A 22,654-nucleotide genomic window follows, 5' to 3' on the forward strand; every position below is an offset into this window, starting at 1 on the left:
GCAAAGAATCCATGTATATATAAAACATGTGTATAGATAGGTACATGCATATGCTGATTTCTACATTGTGTTTCGTAATAAATATACTCTTCACAAAAAGCATAGAAAATACATACATTTCTGTTGTGAAAAAGCATTGGCATCACTTAAATAATATACATGAATTTGAAGGTGAAAGTTAAGATTTACATTCGTGTTAATCAAAAGAAAAGTATACATTTTTCAACTTAAATATTTATTTTGCGAAGAGGAACAAACTAGCCTTATAGGGATGTTCCTAATATTTAATACCATGTTGTTCACACACTACAGCAGAAGGAAGGAATAGAGTATATTTGTAAGAGTTAATGAGAGAGAGAGAGAGAGAGAGAGAATGAGAGTCGAATTATCTGCCTAAGTGGATAAAGAGTTTACAGAGGTGTTGACTCAGGCATATTAGTCACTCACCTGTCATTTAGCTATCTCTCCTAATAACACATTCTTCTATTATATGACACAGGATATGGATTACTATTTTACGTCCGAGTTGATTTGCACTGTAGATTGATTGCTTTATTTGTTACTATTTGTTTCTTTTTTGTATTCAAGGATGTTTTAAATCAGTAGCTGTTTTGTCAACTATTTCCTCATGCATAATATCATGGACATGCAATACCCAATTGAGGACCTTAGTCTATAATTCTAGCTTGATCAAAGGGATTTTGCTAAGCCTGGAAGCACTGAATGCAGTGAGCAGAACTTCCTTTCAGTCAAGATTTGCTTTCTTGTGCTACCAAGTGGTTCATGTTTGGTTCAGGAGACTAAACAATCAAAGATGGATTTTGGGGCACTGGAAACAGTGGTGGCCAATTCTGCATATATTACAGCACGTGGTAGCTTTGATGGGGGCTTCAATCCTCAAATCACTCGGAACAAGAAGTTTCGTGCCAGGCTAAAGCTGTCTCCCCTGTCAGCGTGTGAAAATCTGAAGGCTCAGATTGATCTGGAATTTGACAGTATTTGTGTAAACCAACCCATTGGCAAAAAGTTATTTCAGGAGTTTTTGGGAACAGTTGATCAGTTCATTCCTGCAATGGAGATATGGGGTGATATTGAGGATTATGATACTGCTGAGGATGAGGATCGTTTGCAGAAGGCTATGGGCATCATCAACAAATATCTTGATACACATTCAAAATTTTATTGTCAATATTTTGATGAAAAAGTAATTGCACAAGTAGTAGAGGACTGTAGCAAGGTCCCAGACGGGCTCTTTAAACATCTACTTCAGTCTACTTTGGATTATGTAAAGACAAATGCATTTGAACAGTACAAGGAAGGTATATATTTTTCAAGATTCCTTCAATGGAAATGGCTAGAAGCTCAGCCTGTTGGAGAGGACTGGTTTATGGACTTTAGAATTCTTGGAAAAGGTGGATTTGGGGAAGTATCTGCTACCCAAATGAGGGCAACAGGAAAAATGTATGCCTGTAAGAAACTCAACAAGAAGCGCTTGAAGAAGAGGAAGGGATTTGAAGTAAGCATTTGATTCTGCATACCTAAATCAGTCAAATGATCCAGTTTCATTTAAACTAGAGCAGATTTGTAGGCATGTGTCTTGGAGCCATATGATTGGCTCCAGTCATATGACCAGATTGCTTGACAGGCTTAGCTCTTTGAAGGTCATGCTTAATCACACTTAGCAGCAGGTTTATGGCTTTTTTCTACAAAAGCATTTTGTTAAATATTTATATCTTAGAACAATTTAAACAACCAACATACCTGTAACTCATGCTACAACACATCTCTACTTTTGTGCTGGGATGGTGAGGAGGTTCAAAGGCTACTTATAACTGATCATTAACATATTAATAACAAGACTTACTTTTCACTTTTCTTGTATTTTGGTACTTACTAAGGAAACCTCTAGATCTGTGCTGGGATTTCACTCCCAAGTGAAAAAAATAAAGCTATTTTTTCACTTGGGAGGTAAGTTTACAAAAAGAAAACGGTTGTTAATAAGACAATTTAATTGTTTGAAATATAAACAAAATAAAATATGTACATTAAATTGAACAAAGTAAGAAGTGGGTTTAATTTACACGACATAAAGTCACAGGACGGCACTGATATAATCAAAAGGGAACACTGATATGAAGTTACCACATCATCTCTCTCTATCTCTCCCTCTCTCTCTCTCTCTGTCTGTCTCTCTCTGTCTCATAAAAAAATTAGAAAAAGCAGGACCACTGAGTTTAACATTATCAAAGCAAGCAGGTAATAGGGTTAGGGTGTTTATTATATATGGGATAGATATTGCAATGAAGGGTGGGCGATATTTAAGTTCTTTGTAGTTTCTGGGGTGCCAGCCTGTAGCAGATGCTGACATGTGCAGATGTAATTGTACCGAGGATTCCTCTTCTCTCGAAAGGATAAATAATGTTCTTTCTCCATGGAGCTGAAGTCTGGAATGTGAACCGAGTGTGTCCCTTACCTTTATTTTGTTCATTACAAGGGATGGGTCTCATCCTCTAGTACTCCCTGCGTCCTGCTCATACAGAGACTCATTGAGAGCTAGGAGCTAATCCAGCTACCGTTTGCAGAATTTAGATCTGGAAAAACATATTGTGCTGCAGGGAGAAAATGTAAAACACACAATTTAGAGTTATTGACTTGATTTACTATACATAGGACAATCAGTGTTGTATGCTAATCCTCATCAATGATTTAGGTAAACTCTCGACAGAACCAAATGGCCTGTACCTTAACCTAATCCTGTTAATAAATCTTACATGACGAAATACATACTGACGCTGATACTGGAGTGGTGTTGATGTTTGGCTTGATCATTAGAATACTGCATATTGCATATTATAGTCTATATAAAAGTAATTATGTACACATGATAATACTTTTGCACTCATTTAATATGGATGGCCTCAGAAAGAGGAAGCATTAGGGCAGAAAACATTCATCTGAACTCTGATGGAATTATAATGTAGAGCCCCCCCCCCCCCCCCTCAGTTTCTGTAGAAATAAAAAATCAGCCCCCAGATCTCTAGTGGCATTATAATTTAGAACACTCCCCACCCTAATCTCTACTGTAATACTAAATAAGACCATAGATCCCCGTCATAATCTCTGTAGTGATAAACAATCATACTCTAGATCTCTGGTGGTATTATAATGCAGAGCTCCCATCCACCTACATCTTTGTGCTAATGAATAATCAGGCTGCAGAGCTCTGGTGGCATTGTAATGGAGAAGGCATGTAATTTAACACCATGTCATATTATAATCTACAGCTCAGTGAGAGTTGCTTTTTCTTTTTTCACTGACCCATGTAAACATTATGATGCTGGCATATTAATCTAATCCACTTAAAAATCTCTGTCTTTAAAATAAAAATATACATTTTAAAGCTGCAGCAGTTATTTTATTGTTGACTGAAATGTATAATAAATTAAATGGGAATTTGTTCCCCTTTAATTCATTGTGATCTGCTGCCTATTTTCGTGGGTTTTTGATTATCTAAACTTAATGTCCTAATCTCTGGTGGTGTCAAAATCAGTCCTCTGTGGTTTGTCTCTCGGTGTGCTGTACAGACCATGTGACAGCATCTTGCACACTGATTGGTGGTTCCAGTCATTTACCGACTAGTGTGTAGAGAGACCTTCCATTACTCTGATTGATTATTGACCACTGGCATCCAGCAAGCAGTGTGCTAACAGTCATTACTGGGTGTGAAAATAACTGTGTAAACGAACACTGTCTGCCTCTCTGCCGACAGGCACGTCCATGCAGTGTGTGGCCATAGGCAACCAGCCCACCCCTACTTCTGTGACTCCCTCTCTCTAGACTTCTTGAGACTAAGGAGTATATTTACTAAACTGCAGGTTTGAAAAAGTGGAGATTCTAGCTGTCATTTTGTAGAATGTACTAAATAAATGCTAGCTAGAATCTGATTGGTTGCTATAGGCAACATCTCCATTATTTAAACCCGCAATTAGTAAATATGCCCCTAAATGTTCATTGTTTGTAGTTCTAATTATATTTGACAATTCACAAAATAACTAAGTTATAGTCATAGCATATATTAAACTCATAATCAAAGTACTTTATAAGGACATTGTGAAAAAGTAATATGGAGAATCAAATTTTTACTTTATAGTGTAAGCAAATGTTCATTTTTTTATAGTGGGAATATTTAAGAAATAATGGGAGACTTTGCACTGTATTGAATGAATCTGTGAATTTCATGATTTATAGGAAATGAGGGAAGATTTTAAATAATTGCTAAAGTTCAGACAAATTCTAAAATGCAGTGAGTTTTATTGTTTTTACGGTCCTGTTGGAATTTGATTGATGGTAGCAATATTTAGCTTAAATTGTATTTTTTATTTTATTTGTTTTATTGATTTTCTACTTTTTGGTAGCTTGGCTTGTGAATTTCATTAAAAAAGCTCAAGTAATCTCCAATTAAGATTAAATATTCCTGTGCAAACCTCATTGTGGTGACATAGCAATTATATAACACAATGGCTTTACTTAATAGAGGACTAGTGGGATTCAGGTCATTGAGGCCACTGCCTCAGCAAGACAACAACAATTATATTTACGTGAAGCTACATATACAGAAATTTTTCATACATTATGCAATATTTATTTATGTTTTCAGAAAAATCATTGTAAAGGGTCAAAAAGTACTAGCCAGAAATATGCCATTATGTGACTGGAGTTTAAAAGCAAAAGTGAATGATATTCCTCTACTTTGCCCTACAAGTTAATATGCTAACTCAGTGATTGGATTTCATTATTTTATGGCTTGACACTGCATATATAAATAGCGAATAATAAGAAATGCAAGTCTATGCCTGCATGTGTCTTAATTGGTAGCTTTGCAAACTTTTTAAACAAATGATGAACCTGAAATGCAAATAGCTTTCTATAAAAGACAAGATGGCAAAAAAATTACAAATGCACGTGTGGATGTTTTCAAAACATTTTGGGATTAAATTAGTATATTTGTGGAGAAAGAATAGACATTAACATTGCTTTCAGATGCAAAATATGCAAGAAACCTTAGCAACCACTCATAATGTGTAACTTGCACTAGACAGCTAAAAGCTAAAAATTGCTGGTTGATTGCCCTGGTTGGTTCACTATAATATGTACACCATAATGCAGTTTTAATAAATTAGCTATTCTGTATCTTTACTTAAAGCATTGTCTGTCTTTAAGCAAAATGTAGACGGACAACATTTTTAATAAAATCTGGTAAAAAAGACTATTTTCAATTCAGTTACAGTGTGTTGAGCCCTGCTTATTGTCAAATCTCCAGAGCGTGGCCAAATATATCAAAATTCCAATTGGATTGTAAAGCTGTAATCGCCAGCATTAGTTACTAAACAAAATTTTATATAGGATAAAATATCTAAATCTCTATCAAGCTATGGGAAAGTTTGCTAACAGGTAATTATTCTAGCTTTGATCGTTGTTTCATACTGATAACATAAGAGAGTGGAATTCAATCATCAGCGGAGTACCTTCGGAATGGTCACGAAGGCACTCCACTGCCATATAGCATTGAGGATTTCTCCTCGCATCCGATAGAAGTGCGAAGAGAAATCCACAATGTTGAGTACCTGAAAATGTGCCCAGCCGTGATATTTGGTAGAACACCACGGCTAATTGAAAATATCCCAAGGTGTGAAGACTGCATTTGTGAATGCTAAATTTACTTTTCATGTTGGATCAAATTTGTTTTGCTTTAAATGGACATCTTCATAGGAGAACTTACACTGGTATATGTAAATATTTAAAAATCTCTCTAATAATGCACTTAGTCACCAATATACGGGTCAATATGCATGTAGAGACTGCTAAGTCCAAATGGAAGATGCCATGGATATTAAATCCAAATGTTAAAGGAAACTTTCATACAAACAACATTTTTAAAAAATATATTCTTTATTTATTAATACTGGTGTTGATATAATTTATGATATGCATTCCAATGTCAACACTTCCAGTGTAAAACATTATAAACAGGTGAATAAAACAGGAAAATTAAAATATCGTAAGGACACTTACATCTTGTGGATAATAGGAGAAGGGGTAGTGGGATAGGGGATGAACCTTGAGGTTGAAATGGTATAAGAGAGCTGGGAAGGCAGGAGTAGTATTGTATACATGGAATTCACATCAGGCTGCAATATGTTTCATTGGAGTTTCTATATTTAGGGTCATCCCATGGACTCTGATGGAGAGGATAAAAATGAGGGAGTTACACCAAGTACCCTTGGAGAGTTAGAGATTTGAATCAGCAGACTTCACATAGTAGTAATAGGAAAGGTGGCTGGAATTCAACATTTCTCCCTCCTAAGTGAAAATGAGCTTAGGACATCTATCCATTGCTGCTAAATTAATGTGGTCCATTGACATGTAACTGTCAATTTGCCTGAACCACTCCATAATCGACAAGGGAACTGGCAATATCCAGTGTATGGGGGATGAGAGCTTTGGAGACATTATATAAATGTTTCAAAAGGGACTTCCTGTATAGGGAAGATGGAATATTAGAAAGTGAAATCAGACAGAGACAGCCAGCCCTTCACTTCCCACTCTTTCCTTAGATAATCTTTTGATCTCCTGGCAATAAAGGAGAATTATGGGACATTCCCAACAAATATACAATAAAGTGACAGTGGGTGAGGTGCACCTGCAACATGTGGTTATACATTCACAGAGTATTTGTACCATCTAGACACAACTTAAACTGGGTCTCCACCACTGAAACAAGCACACATGTATGACCTTGAATACTTTTGTGCAGGGTATGTGGCCCACAACAACACCAAGGACCCTCTCCCATGTCTCTGTGAAGTGGGTTTCAAAGTCAAACACATCTTCTATAAACATGGGTAGCGGGACATCAGGAACTCAATATAGCACACTGGTAGCAAAATTGCAGGAACACAGTACTGCACACTGGTAGCCAGGAGCACACAGATAGAAGAATGTCATGGACTCAGATTTGTGCACTGGTACAGGGTGCCAGGAACACAGCTTAGCAGGAAAAGGATACAAATAACTCATGACTGCACAGTCATAACACTGCGCCAGGAACTCAGAATAACAGGAACAGGCCTGGATCACAAGAAATGTGATAGCATAGATTGACCAATGATCTGACCCTGACTGCAGGGAGAGACGGAGTTTTAATGGCCAGGCAACACGTGCAGTACGTTAACTGCTGGGGAATGTCTGATTCCCTTAAACATCGTGTCATGTCTTTTGCTGCACTTTGTGTGAGTCCCCATAGCATTACTCACACACATCTGTGATATTTATATGTAATATTTTATCTATTTGTTACTTGCTTCTGTTTCTGGCATTGTGGAATCTGTGGCACCTTATAAATAAATATATAAATAATAATAATAATAATAATAATACAGTGTCCACAGTCAGCAGGTAATAGAACTTAACACCCTTATAGGTGCTTCTTGGAAAAACGATATAATTGCAATGTGTAACGTATGCCAGCTATTAAATAAACCAATAGAACTGAAGTTCCAGTTATATAGCAGCCCCTATTCCCTCTAAAGCTAAATATGCTTACCAGTACCCAGACCCCCCCAGATCTTGTGCAATAGTATAGATTTATATTTATATGCTGATGCATGTAATTAAGTATAGAATAATATAGCCTGATAATACTAATCAACCAATTAGAAATCTGCAATACATAACACATGTCAAAAAGACATGACTCTTATTTGTAGCCAGCCTTGATAAAAATTTGTCAGCTGCTCACCGCATTTGCCAAGGAGAAGCCCTGTAATGATGTGCACCAAATATTTAAAAGGGCAGAGCAGAGGTGGTGATGGAGTAAGCACAGCATGAGCTATCACACCTCAGAAGCCATTAGATAATTAAATTATTAGATGTTCGCTATTGGGTTACCTTGGGCAGAGAACAGCCAAAGCAAAACATTGGTCCCATGTTTTTTCTTCAACATCGTTTTATATAAAATTGAATGTCCTTATATTTTATTGATTCTTCAGGTTGTTGTAAGACCACTCAGTTCAAAAGAATGAACATATTTTTTTCATTCAACAAAGACTATTGTGCTTTTAGAAGTGGCGGTATGGAAAATTTTAAGTGAATGAAATTTGATAGAAAATGAACTGGCGATATGGCATATCTATGTTATAATATTGGTAACAGCATGTCATCATCATCATCATCATCTATTTATATAGTATCACTAATTCCGCAGCGCTGTACAGAGAACTCACACACATCAGTTCCAGCCCCATTGGAGCTTACAGTCTAAATTCCCTAACACACACGCACACGCGTACCAAGAGAGACTAAGGTCAATTTGATAGCAGCCAATTAACCTACTAGTATGTTTTTGGAACACAAAATATCCATATTGTATATCCATACTGCAGATACTTGTACTGATTGGTCAGTTCCTCTATATTCTACATTACTTGGATAGTATTATGCTACTAGATTTCTATGACGTCACCTTACTTAACTCAGATATACAAATGCTGTAATTTTATTATCAGTCTAATTCTAAAATCACAATGCTGAATATACTATTCCAGCTCATCTATCTGGGCTGCTCTATTTCTAACAATGTCCCAAGTTTTGAAAACGCATCGTAAGACAAACAACAATTATAGTGGGAAATGATTCTAATATTTCTAATTAGCAACACTATAAAATAATTGTTTACAATGCTTTTATTAATAATAATTGCCATTGAGTATCAATAAAGTAAATGATCAATAAATACATTGAAAGATGGACTTTCTATGCTTAATACTTATTATTACACAAGCAATGATACAATACTGAGGTTGTGTGAAATAATTTATTATTAGTTTTACTTGAAAGCCAACTAAATGTCAATATTTTGACACTAATTTAGTATTGATTTTCAAATTCCCCACACTACTTGAACTGACCATCTAACCAATTACATACAGTAGCAAAGGAGTTCAGGTTCCCTTTCTCTGGGGACTGCTATCAGACTCAGTTACTGAGACTATAAGAGAACATACCTATTGGGAAACATCATCTCTTGCATACTAATGAGATGTATGCAAATTATATGACAATAAGCTACAGAAAACTACAAATTCTAAGTGAACCTAGACACATCTTAGCCAGTTCTCTCTCAATTAAGGCAAATATGACAAACTGTTGGGGACTTGATGGTTCCATAACATATGGCTACATCTGCCCATTATACTTGGCCCTACCGTTTACACCTACTTGCTGTGTCATGTTTGGTGATATGCTAAACCAACTACCTCAGCCATAATGTCACACTTCGGTTTTGATATTGTTCATCTGGATTAACACAAAACAATTTATTGCTTCTCCGCATTTTGGCTAAGATCAAGTGTAGTTCTGACCTAGGAGGGTATGGTGAGGCCCTCCCAAAATGGACAGAATACCTTGGTCCCCTAGGCAAAAGAATGGCTGCAAGAAAACCTGCGACAAAATATCCCTGGAGTAGTGACACGAAGGGACTGGAAAGTCAAATTGGGTTTGCTCAAGAACACTGTGACAAAGTAAGTAATATAGCATGTTAATCCTACTGTTTTTGTTTGCACAATCTCTCCTATGCCCTGGCCTTTTGGCTGGGTGGGACAACATGTATATTGCCAGCCAGAAGGCTGGGGCTATGTACTAATTTATTTTTCTTCCTGTTTGTCACTGCAGGGGTTCTTGTTGGCTTCAGTCCCGAAGATGTAGGGGATGTGGCCATGAGGTTCCCACCCCACAAACTACCTGACCTACTCTCTGTTTTGGGAGAGGCACAAAAAGGCTCGGTGCCCTGGGGGAGGTTTCAGCTTAACTCAGGGCAAAAGGGACCACTCTAGCCTTGTGGTGAAAGAGAGTCTGTTGACCCTTGCTCCATTAGGGGATCTTTTGGCTGCAGAGGTTTAGGGGTAGAGGGATCCTCCTCTTTTGAGGATGGTCTGAAGTTGTCACACCCCTGTGCTCTTTTTTTGGTGATAGAAAGCACCATTCCGGGCTATCAATGAAAAAAATAACTATTTATTCATGCGTTCTACATTTTTGTGGCCATCCTAGCATGAGTCCTGATTGTGCACATGGATGCCTGATGATGTCTGATGGTATCTCTCTGAGAAGCAGAAGTTACCTGGAAATACTTGAATGTATGCACCTTGAATTTTCCAATCTATTCTATTTCTGTTGTCATTGCTATTGTTCATTGATTTTCTTGTCTTGTCCATGACCATGTTCCTGTGCTTTTGCCCTGTGCATCTTTTCCTAACCACTGTGTCTAATTCAGTCCTGCAGACATTGAAAAATGAAATTGACACAGAAGTCCAACTAAATATTAATGTTCACTTATTATATTCATGAATTGATTGCAATTCTCTTAGTTAATGGAAATTTGTTTACAACTTCCTCTCCTGTATTATAGGGTGCCATGGTGGAAAAAAGGATTCTTGCTAAGGTTCACAGTAGATTTATCGTCTCTCTGGCATATGCATACCAAACGAAAAATGAAGTCTGCTTAGTTATGACTATAATGAATGGAGGTGACTTGCGGTAAGGTATAATCATTCTATGACACTGGTTAACCTATGATGCTGCTGGTTTATATATATATATATATATATATATATATATATATATATTGATACTGACAACTGGCAGATGGCAGACACAAATGACTTCTTGCTTGGAAAAATGGTGTTTTTTATTGTTCACTGAAGACTCTTGTAAGAATGACACCAGACTACCTTGGATCTAGCTAGACACAGTTCACCTGACTAGCCACCGGCCCACTAGCTAGCATCGGCCTATATACACTGATCGGCCACAACATTAAAACCACTGACGATTGAAGTGAATAAGATTGATTACCTAATTACAAAGGCACCTGTCAAGGGGTGCGATGTAATAGACAGTATGTGAATAGTCAGTTCTTGAAATTGAAGTGTTGGAAGCAGGAAAAAGGACAAGTTTAAGGATCTGAGCGACTTTGACAAGGGCTAAATTGTGCAGGCTAGACAACTGGGTCAGAGCATCTCTAAAAAAGCGGGTCTTGCGGGATGTTCCTGGTAGGCAGTGGTTAGTACCTACTTATAGTGGTCTAAGGAAGGACAACTGGTGAACGCCCGACAGGGTCATGGGTGCACAAGACTCATTGATGCACGTGGGGAGCGAAAGGCTAACCCAACAGAAGAGCTACTGTAGCACAAATTGCTTAAAAAGTTAATGCTGGCTATGATAGAAAGGTGTCAAAACAAACAGTGCATCACAGCTTGCTAAGTATGGGGCTGTGTAACCGCAGACTGGTCAGCGTGCCCATGCTGATTCCTGTCCACTGTCAAAAGGGCCTACAATGGGCAAGTGAGTGCCAGAACGGGGCTATAGAGCAATGGAAGAAGGTGGCTTGATCTGATGGATCATGTATTTTGTTTTACATCATGTGGATGGCCGGGTGCATGTGTGTCGTTTACCTGGGGAAGAGATTGCTCTGGCGCAATGTTCTGCTAGGAAACCTTGGTTTCTGACATTCATGTGGATGTTACTTTGACACGTACCATCTACCAATCAAGTGTTGTAGACCAAATACACTCCTTTATAGTAATGGTATTCCCTGATGGCACTGATCTAATAATGTACAATGCCACACTGCAAAAATTGTTCAGGAATAATTTGAGGAATATGAAAAGGAGTTTAAGTTGTTGACTTGGCCTCCAAATTCCCCAGATCTCAATCTGATTGTGCATTTATGGGATGTGCTGGAAAAACAAGTCCGAGCCATGGAGAACTTAAAGGATCTGCTGTTAATGTCTTGGTGCCAGATACCACAGGTCACCTTCAAAGGTCTTGTAGAGTCCATGCCTTCACGAGTCTGAGCTGTTTTAGCAGCACAAGGGCGGCCTACACAATACTAGGCAGGTGGTTTTAATATTTTTGCTGATCGGTGTATATCTCCTTAATCTGTAATATATAATATCTAATATATCCTGTATCTGTAATACATTCTTTGTAAAGGGCTCAATAAATGCAATACCCTCAAAGTATCAAAGTAAATAAATTATTTTAAGTACATAAAACATTTTATAATTCATTCAATAAATATTAATCGTTGGGAGTCTTCCAAACGCTTCAGCCAAGTACTTTATCTTGTCCAGCAGAATGAGAGATGATGAGGAATTCTAGGTATTGGCAAATATCAGATATGGTGTAATACCTTAATTACTGTGGGTACGCTGTATCTTCGTGATAAGACACATTTTAGCATTCTTGCTATATAATGGATAAATAATAATATTTTGTTTTGTTATGAGATCCACGTAATTTTTATATATATATCTTTTGTAACATGGATTTCTTTTGGTAGGGTTTTAAATAAATAACCATTTACTTTTATCTACTATTAAATAGACTAAACGAGACATCATATTTATGTCATCCGGAATATTTCTTAAAATGTGTTATTTCCCCCTTTATTTTGATATCTAATATTTTCTATGGTTTAGGTCAAGTTATAGGGTTTAGAAGCAAAGTTATGTTTTTTAAAATTCTCCTTGACATTTTAATAACTTTTTGTCTTTCTATTTTGCTTTTTCAATATTCATCATTATTACTCCGAACAGAATTTCGTGAACACTAGCAATAAGTTATAATTTTATTCCACTTGTTTGTTCAATCATCTGTTCCAGCAAGATCTTTTTTCAACCTGAGAGATAAACTGGTTCTTTTTAAACCCAGTAGCTATCCCTCCTTTCGTCTTATCCAACAATTATATTATAATTTATAAAATAATTGTATATATAGGTCTTTATTTTAGTAATAGCATGATTTGATAATGTAATAATACTTAATGTACCTGAGAGTGAAATGTCAGGTCTAATGTCAGAAAGGGTTAGTGCGGTCAGTCATATTGTAGGTCGTTATGTATATATTGTATAAAATTGGCAAGCTCAATTTCATACTTTACACATAAATAGTATGAAAGTTGATGTCACACAATCAGTGTTTTAGGTGCCCCTGAAATGCTGACACACTAGGTAGCTGCCTAGTGATCCAACCCTGCTAATACTATTAATATCGGTTTTTTCCTGCATTTATTACTGGATAACTGGATATATGTTAAATTTCTCCACAAATGTACGTGACTAAAATAGGCAGAGCCAGTCATTGGTGCTTGGCTTTGATACCATGAGACACAACTAGAGCAGACGGCCAAGGGTCAAACACAGTGAGATAGAGGTCGAGGTCATCCTCTGAATTTCCTCTCAGCAGTGGATCAGAATCCGCAGTGGTTTTGTGCCTAATTAGGCTTAACATGGCCTAATTGGACATTAACATTGCAGTATGTGTGGGCATGTTAAGAGTCAGTTATAGTGGGAACTGTTGGTTTTGACATTTTGTCGGCAGTATAATTTACTTTCTGTTATTACAATGCTAATCTCTCATTTAGTAATTTCAGAAACAACAGCTATTACAAAAATAGGAATTAGGAATATGTTGTTGTTACCTGTCTCAATATACAGAACAGGAAAAATAACACTATGCATTTGTCAGTAGACACAGAATATGAATGAGAGCAGGCTAAACAAAATATACATTCTCTTTTCTACATTAGTGATTCTACATGGTTCAGACTCGCTCTTTTATACCACCTCCAATTACCCACCCAGTCCCCCTTAGCATCTCCAGTTTGTTACCGTTTTTTTCAATGGTATCTGTCCCTCAAGTGTGAATTTCTGAAATATATGTGGTTCACAATCTTGAAAAGCACTAAAAAACATACATGCATCCATAGATTGTAAGCTTGTGGGCAAGGCCGTCGTCCCTCTTTGTTTGTTAATACTCTTGTTTTATTACTGTGTTTGTTCCCAATTGTAAAGTACTGTGGAGTATGCTGGTGCAAGATAAGCAAATAGATAAATAAATAATAATAATAGTAATAATAATAATAATAATACCTACATACAAATTTAAACTTACAAGCCACACATATTTCATTATAAGATACTGTTCAAAATAGTTGCATTTATACATCAGTGATTGTGATTGTCTATATTGAATTTAAAGTCTGAAAAAACCCTAATACTCATTTTGGCAAATTATTGTATTACATTTTCAATAAACAAAATGTAAGCTGGTTTAAAAAAGCAAATCACATTCACAAATATATGCATATATGCCCCCTCTATTGTCTCCAGGGAACACATGTGGGGGTATGATAATGCGATTATGCCCCCCCCTCAGCTTTGCAATGATGTGATTTGCGTTATCGCACAGTGGGGCAAGGCCATGATTATGCAATTTGCATCATCCGACCCTGCCTACTGCTGTACGATGATTGCATCTTTGCCAAGTAGAGGCAGAGTCTGATGATGCAAACAGCATCTTCAAGGCCTTACGCCGCCCACTTCACGAGAAAGAAAGGAGGAGGGTGGCATACACTTACGAATATGCTGGGAGAATAGGCAAGCATGTATATAGGTAACCAGGGACTGGCTGGCAAATTTTGACCAGAAAGGGGGGGGGGTGATACTCAGCTCATCAGCATATTAGGAACATTTTAAAGGAAAAAAAAATACATGTAGCCCAGTGACCCAGCCCAAGGTATCCTAATCTGTGATTGGACTGCTCCCCAACCCAGCAAGCCCCTGCAGATCAAATTTTCTCCACACATCTAACTTCCTGCCATTGATACCACTGAATGACAGCTTTGTTTAGTCTCCTGTTTCTGAAAATGACTGATAAGAAAGAACAATAGCTAGCATACAACTGCACAACTAATGCAACTTGACTGTAAAACATCCAACTGAAGTTTGGTAAAGGTATGAAAACTTTTACATATAAATCTGTGAATTTAATTAGTAAGTGGTACTTACAGTTGTTCTAAAGATTGTGTAAATGCTAATTCTAACTGTATGAGAATATAAATACAATCTCTTTCTATGAAAAATCTGACATCTTTACATCATCATCATCATTTATTTATATAGCACCAACATATTCTGTAGCGCTTTACAATTGGGGACAAACATAGTAAACTAATAAACAAACTGGGTAAAACAGACAAAGAGGTGAGAAGGCCCTGCTCGCAAGCTTACAATCTATGGGACAATGGGAGTTTGACACATGAGGCTAAGGCTAAGTCTACATTTTGCATTTCGGCCCAGCCAGGCTGCAGAGGTAAAAGTGACTCATAGGCTAAATGATCTTGTAACACAAAAATGTTGGTCAGGGGGTAGGTGTCTTGTGTGAAATTGTGTAACGGGTGGTAATAGGGTAATGTAGTAAGGTTAAAAGGGTGGTTGAGGAATATTATTAGCTTGTCTGAAGAGGTGGGTTTTCAGAGAGCGCTTGAAAGTTTGTAGACCAGAGGAGAGTCTTATTGTGCGAGGGAGAGAATTCCATAGAGGGGGTGCAGCCTGAAAAAAGTCCTGTAATCGGGAATGGGAGGATGTAATGAGGGTGCATGAAGTTTTTTTTTAAAATCGCTTTATATTCCTGTTTTGATGCTTTAAATTTTGAAAAGAAAGTTTACACAAGTATTTTTACCTTGTATAGGAACACTTATATGCTAGTACATTTATCTCTGGTTATTGATATTTTAAAATTGTTAAATTTTTATAATCTTGTTTACTATGTTAATGAAGATAAATTACCTACATTTAAACCCTTTCTGTGTTTAGGTTCCACATTTACAATGTTGATGAGGAAAATCCAGGTCTCGATGAACCCAGAGCATGTTTTTATACTGCCCAAATTATATGTGGGATGGAACATTTACACCAAAACAGGATCATCTATCGGGACCTCAAACCGGAAAATGTATTACTAGATAATGATGGTATGTTCATTTCGGTTGTTTGTGATGTTTGTAATCTTTTTTTTTATTATACCAGTTTCATCAGAGCACCAGTGGGATAAATACTGATTAGCTCAGTTCAGATCACTGGGTCTCAAAGTGTAATAGCCTATAGTAAGGGGGAATATGCATAATCGTATGAATTGAAAACACACAGTAATTATACAGTATACGTAAATCCTGAACAAATAGTCGCATTGAAATACCGTTGAAAAATAGTTCAGTAGAAAATATTTGGAAGCTGTTACTGACAGATCTTGTAATGTTCTTTGAATAGCAATATGCATTTGTCCTACATCAGGGGGTAAATGTATCAAGCTGAGCGTTTTCCGGCGGGTTTGAAAAACCAATCAGAATCTAGGGCCTGATTCATTAAGGATCTTAAATGAAGAGGATTCTCATTTCAGTCTTCTGGACAAAACCATGTTACATTGCAAGGGGTGCAAATGAGTGTTCTGTTTTGCACATAAGTTAAATACTGACTTTTATTCATGTAGCACGCACATATCAACTTTAAATTTTAGTGTGCAAACAAGCTATAAAGTATTTGTGTGCTACATGAAAAAACAAGCAGTATTTAACTTATGTGCAAAACAGAACACTCATTTGCACCCCTTGCAATGTAACATGGTTTTGTCCAGGAGACTGAAATAAGAATCCTCTTCATTTAAGATTCTTAATGAATCAGGCCCCTAGCTATCATTTATTTAGTACATTCTACAAACTGATAGCTAGAATCTGATTGGTTGCTATAGGCAACATCTCCACTTTTCAAACCCGCTGAAAAAACTCTCAGCTTGATACATTTACCCCCAGATCTCACTTGGTGTAGCAGAAATATCTCACTAAAACCAGTTTGTTTGATAGAAGCACTTCTTAACTTTAATAAAACATGGTCTGCAGTCCTGCCCCCTGCCCCTTTGCACAAAGTTGTAAATAAAAATATTACCTGTATACACTGCTTTATAGGTATGGTGCTCCACTTGTTATAAATTAATTTCCAAGATATCTTTGTAAATAAACAACCTATTAATAGGCATATGGGCTACATTACTGCAGCAGCTGTACTTTTTTTTTAAACAAAACATTTCAAACATTTGTCAGCTAATTGGATATGTAGATTCAAACATACAGGAGTTTGTACAGTGGCACTCAGTATTCTGTCGGACAATGAACAGGCTAAATATGAAAACATATATGCAAATTTCTTGATAAACATCAATAATGTAAGCATAACACCAAGGGGGGATCACAGGATTCTCACCCGTTCAGGATATATGACATGGGATTATTCTAAAGATTTTTTGGAAGTATTTTGAATTTATTCCATTATATATGGCGTAAGTGTTTTATCAAGAAATTTGCATGTATGTTTTGATATTTAGCCTGTACCTTGTCCAACAGAATACTGAGTGCCACTGTACAAACTCTTGTATATGTGAATTTATTTAGTGGTTTAGTGGTATTCCACTTAGTTTGTTCAAGGCTGCTGTGGTCATTGAAGCGTCCTAGATTCATTTTGTTGTGCTTTGGATATGTAGATTACTGTGTCTAATTGTGTGTCTGGGTTAGGGTGTATGTGAAGGTGAAAAAAAGGGTGAAGCCAACATAATGTGGTAGATGTGTGGGGCTCTATTCATTATGGTTAGTGCTAGAATATGACCACATTTAAAGATAGTATTAGTGAAGAATGTACCTGAGAGTATTAATGAAGAAAAGGAATGACTATAGTAGGTGGGTAGGAGGCAAACAACTGGAAGCTATTAAAAGGGATGTGACAATAATGATAGCATCAGATGACAGTGCTAGAAGGAGATAAGTTGTGCATGCTATGCACATGTTGCAGTAATACACATAATACCTCGACCTTAGAGTGTACTGTTAGGGTAGAAATAAGCTAAGTCTTAAGAAAGGAAGTGAACATAAAATGGAGAGAAGAGGAGAGAGGAGAAGTGATCAATATAACATTGTTTTAAAAATGTGGTTTATTAATGTTACCTCTAGAAACAAAGCAAATGAGTTTATCTAACTAATTAACAGGCAATGTTATGGTGATTTTTATGGGTTTTTCCTGCAGTATGTACTTTGCAATGTTGCCTGAATCATGCTTCATCATAAGTATTATTAGGAGTAGATTCAATTCAACGCGATGTGCCATTGGAACATCCACAGAGACACATTGCGTCGAAGTTATGACTGGAATCTCTGCTCATTTTTCCTCTCACCCCATAGAGGTGTGCAGAACAAAGAGCGAAGATTCCTACCATAATGGCTGGCAATGTGGGAAGCTGGACATTGCGATGATGTCCGTGCGGAACATCTCCAGCAAGTGAATCTTCCCCTTAGAGTTATGCTCAAATTATTCTGACACTTCTGTTGGTCTGATAAATAATTTGGAATATCTCCAATATGTACTTTAATATGTCTATTGTTATGGATTGTGCATGAGCATATTTTATTTTGCAATAAGATACTGGATATCATATAACTTAGCTACTTAATTTGAGTGTGAAACACGTAATGCATCAGACCACCTTTGTGTGTACCATGCACGCAGGCAGTACATATACAAACATTCTCTTTTTTTCAATATTTTGGTATATGTATGTTATTTTAAAAATGTAATTCTAGACTTATGTTGTAACCTGAGATAGATGTGAAATGTCAGCTTGAAAAGAAGCAGGTATGAAATCATTTGTAGAACAAAGTTTATGTGTACTTTGCAGGGAACGTCCGTATTTCTGACCTTGGGCTTGCTGTTCAATTGAAGGAGAAGAAAAACAAAACCAAGGGATATGCTGGAACTCCAGGTAAAAGGAATATGAATGTGTAGAAAGTGTGAGATCTCTCTCCATATTTGCCAAGTCAGAGTACAACATTTCCATATTTAATAAAATGTCCCATTCAGATTCTATCATTTTTTTTCCGCAGTGCAAATTCTTAAAATATTTGCATAGTTTAAACTGCCTAAGGTACCCAATGTGAGATACCAAAGCCCAATATACTCTTGTAATGTCCCTTCTTACTGGTTCCATGCAGTTTACCCATTGCTTTTATTACTGTGGAATATTAATATGGAGCATGTATAGATTGAAATGTTTGCGATTTCCTGGTCATGTCACAGTGAGCATTACATTCACTGCTTTGTTTTGACTAAGTATAAAACCTCAACGTTTGTGGAGAGTCAAAGATAAAAATATCCGAAATTTTCCACCCTTTGTTAATTTGTACTGCTTGTTTGACTCACTTTAAGCTATTAGAAAACACACAACTATAAGGGGATACTGAGGCTGTCTTCATTTTCAAGCCTTTATTTCATGTTTCATATTTGCAGAAATATTATTGATAACACTGTATCTGCTTTATCTTCTGCATTTTGAATCAGACAATTATGTCCCACTTAATTTTCTTATTTTCTTTATATATAAAGTGTGAGTGAAATAGGTTTTAAAAAAGTTTGACTTTTCTTCCTCAGCGTTTCCAATACAACTTGCAGGCCTTTTTGGATAGGTACTGACAGTTGCCATGCAGGACTGTGCATAGCAACATGACACTGACAGCAGTGTGAGTTGAGTCTGCGCAGTAGGATTCTGAAGGCTCTTTATTCAGGCACAATGGCCTCCACACGGTTCCCTTTCTTTGGGACTTAAATCTTACCTTGACCTACAGATTTTTGGACACCGTAGAATTCTTAAAGCTGCTTATTAAAACTAACTAGAGACATACTTGGGTGGTCCCTTGGAAAATAAGGACTGGCCCTAAATTTCCTTACAAACTTCCAAATGTTCATTCAGGGGTATATTTACTAAGCTGCGGGTTTGAAAAAGTGGGGATGTTGCCTATAGCAACCAATCAGATTCTAGCTTTCATTTATTTAGTACTTTCAACAAAATGACAGCTAGAATCTGATTGGTTGCTATAGGCAACATCCCTACTTTTTCAAACCCGCAGCTTAGTAAATCTAGCCCTCAGTCTTTTTTTTGTCAGTATCTGGTCCCTTTATTTGTTCGACTTTACTTGCACCGTTGTTTTGCTAAAAACCGTTTCAAGTTTGAAAGGTTAGCTGTGATCAAGGGATGCCTCTTCTATATAAATATGTTTTAGGTACTGTAACAAAAGGAGGCATTTAGCTGGCAATATACAGAGAAAGCAGGGAAGTAGAGTAAAACATTTGTGCAGTAATGCACCTAGAGTGAAGACTTATGTATGAAAAGCAATAGTTTAAATTTGGTTAAACTTACATGATCTGAAATCCTTCCTCTCAGCAAACAGACAGGGCGTGTCTGGTTGTGCAAACAGAGGCAGTGATGGGTGTTTTCTTTTAAAGAGAAGGTGGGTGTGTCACCTGTCCATCAAGCTAAGGCTGGGGGAGGAGCATGCCTCCATTTGTTACAGTACAAATAAATATTAACATAAATGACTGATGTATATATTTCCAGGCAGCCAAACAATGGAAAGTTTTTTGGGAGAGGTTCTATAAACCTTGACAAAACTAAGAAGAGAATGAGTTATGGTAAATGAAAAATTGTCCTTAACAACACACATGAGAGGTTTCTGAGCACTTGGTGACTTTGGATCACATGTGCTATCTTCAGGAATCTAGATAATTATCTCCTACATATACGGATAATTTCTGTGTCCCAGATTAATTACCTTGAGTCCCTCCCTGCTCAGGGTCTCCACTTTCTCATTTTGCTTTTCCTTTTTTCTCTTACTGTTTCTCTTCTGCCTTCTCTTCTACTCTGTTGTCACTATTATTCAGACTCTGAGCAGTGTTAGCAGGCTGCCCATTGTTAAAGTATATTTATTTCCATTTGTTTTTGCTTCTTGACTTATGCATATGTATGGTTCCAAACCCCTGTCATTTCCTAATTTCCTTCCAGTGCTTTTTAGATTTCTTTATGTAATAATTGCACATGCAACAAAATATTGAGCAAAATATTCAATAGAAATTGTAAGTTGTAAAAAAGTATTAAACTGAGTAATAAAATTAGGGCCTTTCGTGTAGTGTAAAACCTTTGACAACACTTCATAGCTCATTCTTTGCCTATTAAATCATTGGAACGCTGCAATATTACCTGATCTCCTCACCACCCAGAGCTAAGCACTTGGGGCCTCACTAAATACAACCCCTTGCCTTGCAGATCAGTGTGCAGCATTGTACAACCATAAAGTGATTAATGGCAGACATGTAATGTAATAACATGAGCTAAATGGTTTTTCAATAGCTCTACTCATATGTTTAGCTTTGTAAATTACATTCTCAAAATTCTCTCACACACATACTGATTACATAGATCTATTTTACAGGATTTATGGCTCCTGAACTATTGAATGGAGAAGAATATGATTTTTCTGTGGATTATTTCTCTTTGGGTGTAACTTTATATGAAATGATTGCTGCACGTGGCCCATTTCGATGTCGAGGGGAAAAGGTAATGAAATATTAGTAAATAATCTTAGGTAGGATAATTATTAAATGATATTTCCAATAATACAATCTATGAACGTTTTCGTTGTATAAATTTAAATATGTTGTCTGAAAAAAGATGGTATGAGTTTAGTTGCAATGTTATAACAAGTGCAACTGCTCAGCATAAACTATTTTATGTCTGTAATGTACAGAATAGTGAAAAATATCACCTCTCCCCCTCCCCACTTTACAGTAAAAGTCATAACATTGGGTATGGGTACATTAACTTTATTTCGCTTCTCTAAACTGAATTTGTATGAGAAGCAATAGCTTTATTTACCTTTGGATAAAAGTGTTCACATGAAGGAAAGGCAATTAGTAAAACAATGTAGTTGAGCTTGTTACTGCATGCTGAGCACTTTTAATTCATTCATTGTTAGTGTTAACCATTTAAGTTCCTTTACTGCTATAGATGTACAGTTTTACACTTCTACCAAGGAGCTACAAGGGTACGGTCTTTATCCTAGCAGTTAGTGATTTGAGAGCGTTAGTGAGTAGGGGAGAATGTTTCTGGACACTTGCATTTTTCCTGTACTGAGTCATCTCTATGAGATTCCTCTGTTCTGTACCTCCGGAAGCATTTCTGGGGTTGTTTGAAACCCTGGTCACCATTTTTTTTCTCACATCAACTCTCCCACAGCACCATTAGTGTTATAGAATGTATTAATTTGCTCTACCATAGGCCTTGGATTACACTCCATTCACCTGTTACAGCAATATTTGGTTAAAATAGCAGTTAATAAATAAATATTTATCCCCTATATAAAAATAAAGTTAAACAGGGACATAAAAGTAGAGCAAAAAGGAAGCATGACCTAAGTTCTTAAAGGAGTTGATGTTTTTAGAAGAGTAGTATGTGAACTAACTCCAAGAAAGCCAGAGACTTGCCAAAGACTACGTATAAACTCAGTGTCATTGCCATATGAATTTGGATAATTCACTATGTCTCCCTGTGTTCCAGGAATACAAATTTAATGATACGCTTGCTTGGAAAATTATACCTGAAACCTTATGTTTCTAGTACACATTAAAATTAGGGATGTGCACCGGCGACTTTTGGTGTCTCGTGTTTTGTGTTTTGGATTCGGATTTTCTTGATGTTTTGGGTTCGGATTTGTTTCGCAAAACACCTGCCGAAAGGTTTTGGTTCGGATTTAAGGTTTTGGATTCTGATTTTTTTTGAAAAAAGCATAAAAAGTTAAATAAATCAAGTTTTTGGGCTTATTTTCACTCCTACGCTATTATTAACCTCAATAACATTCAATAACAATCATTTCCACTAATTTACAGTG

The 22,654-nt window shown here is 36.7% G+C and overlaps 1 protein-coding gene across 1 annotated transcript in view; it reads left to right on the forward strand.

Moving 5' to 3' along the window:
* The first annotated feature begins 501 nt into the window (after positions 1-501).
* GRK1 (G protein-coupled receptor kinase 1) overlaps positions 502-22,654 on the forward strand; it is a 31,530-nt gene continuing 9,377 nt past the window's right edge. Inside the window, exons 1-5 of the mRNA XM_075200059.1 lie at positions 502-1,516; positions 10,463-10,590; positions 15,714-15,871; positions 18,616-18,699; positions 21,200-21,324. Coding sequence (XP_075056160.1) covers positions 815-1,516; positions 10,463-10,590; positions 15,714-15,871; positions 18,616-18,699; positions 21,200-21,324 — 1,197 coding nt within the window. The 5' untranslated portion in view covers positions 502-814. The remainder of the gene's footprint in view (positions 1,517-10,462; positions 10,591-15,713; positions 15,872-18,615; positions 18,700-21,199; positions 21,325-22,654) is intronic.

The sequence above is a fragment of the Mixophyes fleayi genome, chromosome 2 (genome assembly GCF_038048845.1).
Source record: "Mixophyes fleayi isolate aMixFle1 chromosome 2, aMixFle1.hap1, whole genome shotgun sequence".
In the NCBI taxonomy this organism is placed as follows: Eukaryota; Metazoa; Chordata; class Amphibia; order Anura; family Limnodynastidae; genus Mixophyes; species Mixophyes fleayi.